This window comes from Oryzias latipes, chromosome 17 (assembly GCF_053564925.1).
Source record: "Oryzias latipes strain Hd-rR chromosome 17, Olatipes_Hd-rR_3.1".
NCBI lineage: Eukaryota > Metazoa > Chordata > Actinopteri > Beloniformes > Adrianichthyidae > Oryzias > Oryzias latipes.
In genome coordinates, this window is record NC_136253.1 from 4,316,986 (window position 1) to 4,327,753 (window position 10,768).

The following is a 10,768-nucleotide window of genomic DNA, read 5'->3' on the forward strand; positions in this document are numbered from 1 at the left end:
TTAATTGCTAAATTGGCAGAATTTTGTTGTTGTTTTAGGGGGAATTTGTTGTTTTATGGGGTCTTTTAGATGATAATTGTAAAAACAGGAGTTGGGTTGGCACAGCGAATATTTTATGCGCTGCTATGAAGCCACGTATTTTTAGCTTTCAAAGCAAGTGCAGCCAAGAAAACAAGGTCAGCACTGGCAAAACATACTCAGAAAATTATGTGCAAATACTCACTTCTGTATTTTTGGCTACAGTTTCGTATTATCTCTTTTTCTTCTAAACCAGTTTTGTCCCTTTTGTAGAGTAACCAATTAACCAATGAAGCATGTTTTTGGACGGTGGGAGGAAGCCGGAGTCCCCGGAGAAAACCCCACACATACACGGGGAGAACATGCAAACTCCACACAGAAAGGTCCCCCACTGGTGTTCTGTTTCAGGTCCCCTAGTCGGGACTTGAACCTTGGGCCTACTTGCTGTGAGGCAAGAACGTGAACCACGCTGGCACATTGGCATTGTGCCACCGTGCAGCCTCCAATTAATTTGATCATTTTTATTTCCTCGCAGATTGTCCAATCTGCAGAAAATCTGAGCAATGGCAAAGGGGAGCATCGTTAGAACCACAGCTTGAGTTTCTGCTGTGATTTAGTAATTTTTTACTGCAAATACTTAAATGATCAGAGGCCTCTATTGTGTTTTCTTTTAGAATAAGGCTGTTGCTGTTGTCTTATGAAGGATTATTCTTGTTTATTTTATCCTGCATTTCTTTTTTGCTTCACAACCAAATTGAACCAATAATTAATGCTGTTCCCCTTTTCTTTAAAATACTCTGGAAATAAAAAAAGCACATTCTTTTGGAGCTGCTTGTGTCTGATGAGTTATTCTTCACCTGACTACACATTCTGTATTAAAAAAACTCAAGTTGGCATTAGCAGTTATTGTGTCTGAAAAGAAATCCACGTGCAATAAGCCACTAACTCAAAAGACCACACTTTATTGGAAATCTTGGAAATAGAAAAAGGGAAAAATGTCTTAAAAAGATGAGTCTTAAGCGGTTTTCCATTCTTTTTTATTTCAATAAAAGGACTTTTCCCCTTTTGCACTCTTGAAACTAAGAGTAGATTTACAATACCTATGTAGATTGATGTGGCTACAGTAATCAAGAAAATTAGAATGACTTTAATGTCGAAAGTCATAATTATTTTACACTTCGTTTGAATCTATAATTTGGCATTATTCTGCACAAGATCACAGATTACATGACTTCTTAAGAACTCCTGGATCTTCTTCCACAGGTGAACTTCAGCTGCCACGTGGGCCCTCGGTTCCCCCCCCCACAGGAGTGCCACTTTTCCAAACATGTGGAAACTGGAGAGGCAGTACGGTCCATAAGGGGGCTCCAGAAAGTGTCCAGCTCTTGGATAACACACACTCTCAAAGTTTTTCTTCCCATGACGCTTCAGTCTCTCCATCATCTCCATCATGTAAATGTTGCTGTCCCAATTAAGGTCGTCCTCTGAGGCCACAAAAAGGAAATGTGTGTTTGCTTGTTCAATGGGGATTAAAGTAGCTCTGTTCTCTTCTTTTAGAGGGTCATGCATGGCATACTTTGCAATGAAAGCTCCTGACTGTGTAGGAATTAGTTTCTTGGTGTCAAACATTAAAGCAGGGAGAATTTGTTTTTTCTTATAGAACAGAGGTAATACAGTGTTGGCTGAGCAGCCACTGATCCACACCACAGCCTCCACACCCGGGACAAAAGCAGCGAGAGAAAGGGCAACATCTGCTGACTTTGAATTTGAAACAATACCAATCCGTTTACTGCCCACCTGCAATCACAGTAGAAGATAAGACACATAAATAAAATGATGCTAACATTTAATGTAAATTGTGGAAATAGCGTGCACATTTGTGAGAAACACTTGTTGTGCATGTGTGAAACATTTAGTGTGCATTGGTAAAACAAAACGTGTGCATTTTCAAATTTATATTGCGTAAGATTACAGTTGTGAATCAGAGCGAGTGTATTTGTGAAAAAAGTTGTGTACATTTCTGATTATTGAGACTAAATTAACCTCATAGATTACAATTTCTGAGAAAAAACAGTCTTTTTTCATATGTGAGGTGCACTTCATTATGCGACGCATGAAGGAAAAGAAAACAGTCTCATAATGATACATGACAACACTACCCAAGAGGGCCAAGAGGCAGGCAATTGGAAGGAGGACTGACAAGAAGTCTTTCTAGGGAACTGTGTTGTTATTAATGTGCACCTCTTTTATCTTTAATAAGAAAACTTTGCAGAGAGTTCAACACAACAGATAAGTCATCGAGGGTGCTTGGAAGGCACTCTGCTGAGTAATGAAATGAAAAGAAGATTTTAAGTCCAGTTGCTTTGACTCAACTTTAGACAAAGTCACCAAGATAAATGTGAACCTCCAATGAAAAACAAACAAGTCATACTTTATTTACTCCTACTGCTGCTGTAATAATGTGGCTAACCAGGTAGATTCCGATTTAGCAAAATATTTATTGAGAAAATACCAGTTTTTGTGACTATTGTATTTTATTTTATTGTTATTGCCTGCTACACCTAAAAAGTCAAATAAGGCTGAATTTTATATAATCTTGTCTAATGATAAGCACTTCACCTATCTTACTTGACATTTTACGTGTCAATGATACTGTATCTGGAATATTGTATGTAAAGTAAAGCATAATAGGGTTGGAATTATATGGGTTTGTTTCCTCCCATTTCCTTTTACGCAAAAATAAAACCGCACCTGAAACATTTAATACTTAACCATTCAATGTTTGAGCTTTAGATCTAGTGTTTTCTTTAACTACCTGTACCTCAGTGACGTGCGGTGAGGTTAATGGCTGGTCAGGCACTATCTCCTTTGGATTCAGCAGGGCTCGACATAGCCATTTGTCCGCTGGCCCGGTCCTGTTTTTCGAGCAGTACGGACCACAAGACTTTATTTTTTACTTGTCTGCTCGGGCCACTAAAATATCTAACAATTAATACATTTTTCACCTTTTACAATAAAGTATATTTTGCGAAAACATGTAGATTTACCTCGTCTTTATAATTCACTTTTTCTGCTAGTCCTGTGTTCAGACTTCAAGGGTTTCTATGGGAAACCTTTTCTCACTCTTCTCCTCCTCTCCCGCCTGCGCGCGCGGCTTTCACTGCCGAGCACCACGCGGCACGCGCTCACTCAATTTTTTTTCAAACTTTATTGAATGTAACAATTCAATACTAAACAATGTTAAACAGCAACAACGAAGGAACAAGCCAGTGGGTTATTATTACATTTTAGGCAGATATATTTAAACTGACACATATCAGCGCGCGCCCCCTGGTGGTTTTTCACCGCGATGATCATAAATCCAACACCGTCACTGAAGAGAGACTGAAGCATGTCAGAGATGTGGAAGACATGGCAGGAATAGATAGGAATATGTTAGATGGAGTAACGGGTGGAATTAGTACTATGGACAGCAAGATATTTAATGAATGCATTGAAGATGAAACTGTATGCACTAAGCTTTAAGCTGAATGTCAAAGAATCAAAGGCAACTCAAAATACCTGAATCTCAGACTCAAATGGAGTATAAGGTCAAACTACTTAATTTTGTTTTTCTTTGCAACACTGTAAGCAGTAAGTATTTCTAGTTAGCTGAATGATCTCAGTAATTTAATTGTATTTAATTTTTCAATTATTTAATTTAATTAGGTAACTAAAGTAACTAAAAAGTAAATGTAACTTTGCAACAGTAACAAAAAGCAGAACCTTAAGGCAGTCAGGGCAAAAAAGTCAATAAAACTTCTTAACTATTGATTAGGAACAAATGTGAAATAGCAGTGATTAGAAGCAGCATGAAAACTTCTGAACCAGTGTTACCTACTACACTGCAGCGCTCTCTTCAAAACATCTGAAACAGACTAGAAAAGATTTAAGTTTGATATGCTCTATTTTCAGTCATTGAAAAGTGTATAAATAAGTGCTAGATGTCACCAGAATGCACCAAATTGCACCATATTAAAATTTTCCGGGGGGGCATGCCCCCGGACCCCCCTAAAGTTGCAAGCACCTGCGGAGCGGCGGGTCTCGCTGTGCGCTGTGTCGGGCCAGTAACTTTCAAAAACTACTGGCCCTGTGGGCCAGTGCAAATTTCTGGGCTATGTCAACCCCTGTTCAGATTTACAATGAAAGAACTAGAGCTGTGACGGTGTCGAATTTTTCATCACCGCGGTGATGAACCACCAGGGGGCGCGGTGTCGCGGTTAACCGCAGCCCCCCCCCCCCCCCCCCCCCCCCCAAAAAAAAAAAAACCACAAAATCCCCCGGCGGCCGCATCGGAAATAAACAGTTACAACGTACTATTCTTTGTTAACAATGACAACAACTAACAACTACATATCTAACTTGTGAACTAACTATAGGTGTTGTAGATTGACTGTGTGTGTGAGCGCAGAGCGTCTTGTGTAGTTATAGTAGGAAGGTGCGCACATGTGTGTTGGGGGTGCGTGTTGATTCTTCTGCAGCGGACCGCTCTGGAGCTGCACGCAAGTTTCACCAGTGCTCTCTGGTACAGACATCTTCTCAGAATATTATTTATTGCCCAGTAATAAACAGACTGCAGACGCTGTCACCTTTCCGGTAGCCGTGAAGCCTGACACCCATGAAGAACGCGGGGCAGGAGGCTCCGCCTTTGTTTATACAGACACGTAACGTAACGTTACGCTGCAAAAAATAGTTCCCAAACAAAACATGTAGTGATTTTCATGGAAATCTAACAGTGCGCGTTCATGTTTGGTGTTACGGATTGAAGGAGGACAGGTACCCCCCCCCACCCCCCAACACAAATTCCTCCGGTGGGCGGCCGTGTCGCGCACTTAGGAACGCACGCAGCTTGTAATGGAAATGAATACAATGGGAATTAATAATTAGAAAGCAGTAAATTTGTCGTATTTCCTCACGAGACGGAAACTTCTGTTGTAGAATAAGGATGTGTGCTTCTGAAAGCGCGCGCCTGTTTGTGTAAACGGAGCCGCGTGCCACGTGCAGCGCGAAGGCAGACACTGAGAGCACGCGCGGTGGGAGAAAAGGAGACAACAGTCTGAAAGAAAGAAAGTCTGAACACAGGACTAGCAGAAAAAGGAAATTATCAGCAAAGATGAATGTGTTTGTTATAGTTCCAAACACGCACCATATGCAAAACGTAAAAAAAAAAAAAAAAAAAAAGTGCGGTGATGCGGTTATCGTCACAGCCCTAGAAAGAACTGAATATTTCACCATTTATCCAACAGCAGCTAACAGCTTATAAAATACACACAAGAGCATATTTGTCCAACAGAAAATATCTATTTTATATGCATGGATAGAACACTCTTCTTGTGTATAAATTATTTTTATGTACTGTAAACAAATTAAAGTATACAGATGTGTTCAGCACACATTTGACCCTCAGTAACTATTTCTGGTATTTTTCCAACTTCAAATTCTGGTGCTTTAATCAGTGTTATCAAATATTGTCTGTAAAAATTATCATATAAATAAATTAAATGATTTTACTCACATTTGTATCCACTTACTCCCATGTTATTTAAAAAAAACCATTGAAAAATATGTTTGGCTTTACTTTTTGAGTCAGTCCACCGTTCCTTCTCCACAAAAAGCTAGACGATCTGTTGGAAAAGTCTTCCTTATTTTCCTTTAGTTTATGAGTTTCTCCCTCTCTCAGACGTCCTCTGTCTGTTTCTACGGTACCATTGTAACAACAAAGCAGCTGTCAGCTCACGTCTGCCCCCTGCTGGTGAGGCATGCCTCACCTAAAGCCTTTTATACGGCCCAACAGCAGTGCTTCCACCGCACGTCTCCGTTAACATTGAGCCCTGCCGTCAGACATGAGGCACAGCGCTCCTGGGGCCTCATTTATAAAACTTTGCCTAGGATTTGCGTCAGAAGTGGCGTACGGATGAAACATAGGACGTGCGTACGCACAGAAATATTTGGATTTATAAAACCGTGCGCACGCACATCCTACGCATCTTTCCCTTAATAAATCACAACCAATTCTAAATGCAGCGCAGCTTTTTGCGGCTACATGACACGCCCATAGTTGCCCATAAATAGTCCGTGAAACGCCCACAAATGAATATTCATTTATTGCGAGACCATGGCACACACCGAGAGGAAATCAAAAAAACGCAACTTCACTCAATGTGAAGTAGAAGTTATCGTTGGCGAGGTGGAAAAGAGGAGAAAAATGTTGTTTGGAGGGCACAGTGTGGGCATTACTAATGCCAAAAAGGCACGTGAGCGGCAGACGGCGGCAGACGCCGTAAATGCTGTAGCCTCACAACCTCGGACCGTGGCCGAAATAAAAAAAAAAATGGTTGGACATCAAAGTCGAGGCATAAAAAACGTCTAGGGGGGGGGGGGGCACCGGAGCGCCAGATGCACCGGGGGTGACACGCGTGGTTCCTCCGAGTGCTCCTCTGTAACGCCCGCAGAGGTCCAAGAGGACGGCTGGAGGAAGTCTGAACCGGCTCATAAGCCACTCGTCCTCGTTTGCCAGCAAGTCTTCTTGCTGTCTAAAGATGCGTTCACTCCGAATTCTTCCATTTGCCACATCTTCTAAGAGCGCAAGATCAGCCATTGTGCGTCATTACGCATTGTGATGGGGCATTTTATTTCCCTCCATTTAGTTACATCTGACAAGCTACAGATGTCGGTAATAATCCACGTGGAAATGGGAAATTGTTCAGCGCAAATGTAATTTCTTGTTGCATTATGAATGGTGAGACATACGCCATACATTGTTTTATCAAAAATAAAACAAACTAAAGGCATATGCATGAATACCATAATTCCATAGCTTATGAAGAAATGTTTTACTATGAAAACAACTTTCCCCAGTGGACAATTACGTCTTTCCGTCCGTCCGCACGCCCGCACCTATATCTGCTCCGAGAATATCAGTTTTGTACATTATTTTGTTCTGTTAACTATATTATTTATGAGGATGAATTGCACAATATGCCAATATTGCAGAACATATTTCACTTTTCTTTTTGCAAATAAGTGTTCATTTGACTTTCTGTTGTAATTTTCGTTTGATTTTTTTGTTTGTTTCACTGCTGATCGATCAAACGGGTGTTCGTGTAGCTGTTAATTGTCAGACTTGCTTTGTGAAGTCTTCATGTTATTTCTGAGAGGCAGGATTGTCATTTTCACTTTCACGTGTTTCTTCCATCTGCCGACGGTGTCGCCGTTTCTCATTTCACCCGTTTTTGTGCGTACGCCTGGGTCAGAGCTTGCGTGAAGGACCGCACATTTTCCCGTCAAGTTTGCTTTTTATAAATCTCAATTATTGCGTAGAGAGTGGCGTACGCCTTCTTTTGTGCGTACGCAATGTTTATAAATGAGGCCCCAGAGCATCACCAGGAGTTTCTGATCCTTCTGTGATCGTGGAACACTCAAATTCTGCGATTTTAACCTCAAACTGTAGAAAACATGTTGAGTTGACTGAAAATGTATATTTAGCACAGATGAGTGGAAAATAATATTTATTTAATTTACCTTTTTCTATTTTAATCATGATTATGACAGGTGAGGCTCTGTCTCACTTGCCTTACCTGACCATCACTCCTGTACCTGTTTAATTAACATATTTTCAGCAGATTTGAAAGTTGAGAAAACAAGATTTCCGCTGTCTTGCAACACTTTTCAGTAGTAAATAGTAATGGAAAACAAAATTGTTCAGATGAGTCCCTTATCAAATGGAATCAAGTTTTCTGAATCATTTCATTCACTAAGTCAGTTACATATGAGGAGTGCAAAGTAATCCAACTTTGGATGCCTGAAGTTTGCGTCCAATTTTTTTAGCTAACAGTTTTCCCTAACTTTTATTTTTAAAAGTTAAGGAAAACCGGAATCTCCAAAAATTGGAAAATCAAACTAAAAAAAGCTATTAATCACACTACATGACGTTTATACTTTTCATAGTTATTTAACAGATTATAAAAGAAAATAATTAAAAGGAACAAAGTTGTTTCTGATTTGTAAAAATCTATTAAAAGCAAATTTGCAGCTTTTCTTTTTTTTCATATAGAAGGTCTTGTTATTCCAAGTTTTGAGAAAAACTGTAGTCCTGAGAAAACTCAATTCATGTTAAAACTATGTTTAAGGGCACAAAGTGAGGCTGTCACAATCCAATCACTTGATCACGTTGCCCAATCAGGTAGTTTGCAGACTCAAATGAAATCACATTTAATGTCAAATGAATGACATTCATTGTTATGATCAGTGTAGAGCAGGGGGGTGTGGCTGACCTTTTAACTGGTGCCTTTTTACACTGCACACCTGATTCTAACCTCATCACCATGTCTTTAAAAGCCTGCACCACTATTCAGTAGCTCTTACTACTTGTCCTGTCTGTCAGTCCACCTCCGTGAATTCTGCATCCTGTCTGATTTAGTTTTTGTTCCTGAGGAATAAATTGTCAACCTCAGCTTCAGTCTCTGCTTTGGGATCCTTCCACTCAACCTAACATTCATATTTTAATGTAACTCTATATTTCCAAGATCACACTGTTCCTCATTGGTTTGAAATACTTTCCAACATGTGAGTCATTATTAGATGAAATTTGTTACCTTTGGTTGTTGCAGCAAGAAATTAATTGCTTCCTCAAAAGGGTCCAGGTGTATCATTTTCAAGTTATCTGCTTTTTTATGAGTGACTGGAACTGTGAGAACCACAAATCCTTTATCGGCCAGCAGAGCTGCTCTTTTCTCTGACATCATGGTGCACAGATCCAACACAGCAGGGAATGGACCTTTTCCTACAAGAAAAAGAAAAGGTGCTTTGAAAATAGTTGTGATTTTTTTTTATGCCTTTATTTTGAAAAGATGTACACTGTTTTAATACATCTATCTTCAAGTTTCATGTTTTACAATTTGAAAGCCTGTTTATCACCCATTTTGAATGGAACCACGTTAGTAAGGATAACGCCCGTGTGGCATCAGCAGGAGAGCTGAGCTTGTGGGTTGTGCCCATAAAATAATTATTTGCCAACCAACTAATTGTCCTTTAGAATTTTGTTTAGAGGTTTTGATGACTCACACGAGAGAAACTGTGGGTTTTAACAATTTATTTTATCAAACAGGAGTTCCAGTTTATCTGTCCAGATAAATTGACTTCCATGGTAACAGAGTACATGGTACCACTGATCCACTTGTCCATTTGAGTCCAGTGAACTCATTGTCATGTTCAAGAAACCAGTCTGAAGAACAAGCATCTATCCATTTTCTTTTGTTGGCTGAAGGTGAGATACAAACTGGATAGGTCGCCAGTCTGTCACAGGGAAACACAATTACTCCCACACACACACACACACACACACACGCATCCTTTTAGACTGTGGGAGGAAGCTGGAGTATCCAGAGAGAAACCAAAAATGTACAAGATCATGCAAACTCCACACAGAAACGTCCCAAACTGAATTTAAACCAGGGCCTTCTTGCTGTGAGGCAGGAGCGCTGACCACTGTATCACCGTGTAGCCCCAAAACAACATTTTTTATTGCCTTTTACTGATTTCCTTTAACCCAACAGAACGTTATGTCAGTTATGTAACTATCCATACCTGGGGGAGTAAACAGAGCTCCATGAAAGTTCCCTTCTTCCACAGAAACTCGGCTGACCCCGTCTGCCATCAGATACCTCTCATTGGTCGCCTCTGCCAGCATCCGGTCCTGTTCCTCCTCATCGTGCACAGAGAACTTCACCATGTGTGGCTCTAAAGCTTTGTCCTTAACAAAAAGTTTGTTAACAATGTTGGGTTTCAGCGTCGTCAGTAGACCCATCGGTTCAACTCCAACGTAGCTCCCGCTGAGTGAGGCGTCTCTGACCAGGTCAATCTCTCCATTTCCATCAGCCCTGTAAGTGGCTGAAGAGCTGAACAGAACTCCTCTTTCATCAGTCGAGCTGGCTTTAATGCTGACCACCTGCCTGGATTTCAGATGTGACACTTTTACCTGAATAGGTTTGTCGTACAAACACCTGGCACTTGGGAGCAGCCTCAGTCTGACTTGAGAGCTCATCTTGTCTGAGGAAAAACATATTTGGATCATTCATGTGGCAGTCAGGGAAGGAAAGTGAGACAGTCTTACCAGACCTCTCAGGAAAATATTAAACTCTAAAAATGATCCCTTTCATTAAACATTCCTCCCTGTTCATTGATCTGTGTCATGGAGGATTTTGCTGAATTTGGATGTTTTCTTTAGTAGAACTTACTGGATTTGGGCAGTTACTGGTTAAATATTTGAACAAATAAGTAAAGCAACAACCTCACCTGGTTCTCACAAAACCTCACAAAATGGGTCATTGTACCATTTCTGTTTAACATTAAGTTTTCCAATGTGATGTTCGCAGATTGTGTGTCTGTGTGTGCGCGCTCATGTGTGTTTGTGTTAGACAGCACCCACTGGCACTGGCCTGCTCCCTCAGACAAAGCTTCCATTCAAGATCAGCATGAAGAAAGAGTTCATTTAAAAAAGAAAATGTAAACTTTGGTGTGCTGTATGTAAAGTTACACAATCAAATATTTATGTTTTTGGTTATTTAGCCTGTTTTGGGAGAAGACAAAAAAGGTTTTATTCTTGCAATGCCAATTTTTACCTTTCAATTCACATATTTATAAAGGCCACATTTATTAACTCAATATTTAGTAAGCAAGCTCAAACATTTAGGCTTGGTGTTTCTTTTTTCTG

General features: G+C 40.2%; 1 protein-coding gene across 1 annotated transcript; it reads right to left on the bottom strand.

Moving 5' to 3' along the window:
• Positions 1 to 1,038: 1,038 nt before the first annotated feature.
• Positions 1,039 to 10,195, bottom strand: LOC101166497 (acyl-coenzyme A thioesterase 5). The gene is made up of 3 exons (XM_020710653.3): positions 9,643 to 10,195; positions 8,652 to 8,839; positions 1,039 to 1,815 (listed from the first exon to the last, which is right to left on the bottom strand). The coding sequence occupies exons 1-3, from the start codon at positions 10,127 to 10,129 to the stop codon at positions 1,207 to 1,209; spliced, it is 1,284 nt and encodes a 427-aa protein (XP_020566312.2). The 5' UTR covers positions 10,130 to 10,195; the 3' UTR covers positions 1,039 to 1,206.
• Between the last annotated feature and the right edge of the window lie 573 nt (positions 10,196 to 10,768).

Coding starts and splice junctions, on each gene's coding strand:
- LOC101166497 (XM_020710653.3), bottom strand. CDS start 10,129: ATGATCCAAATATGTTTTTCCTCAGACAAGATGAGCTCTCAAGTCAGA. Junction 8,840..9,642: donor AGCTCTGTTTACTCCCCCAG/GTATGGATAGTT, acceptor TTTTTCTTGTAG/GAAAAGGTCCATTCCCTGCT. Junction 1,816..8,651: donor TCTTGCTGCAACAACCAAAG/GTAACAAATTTC, acceptor CTGTGATTGCAG/GTGGGCAGTAAACGGATTGG.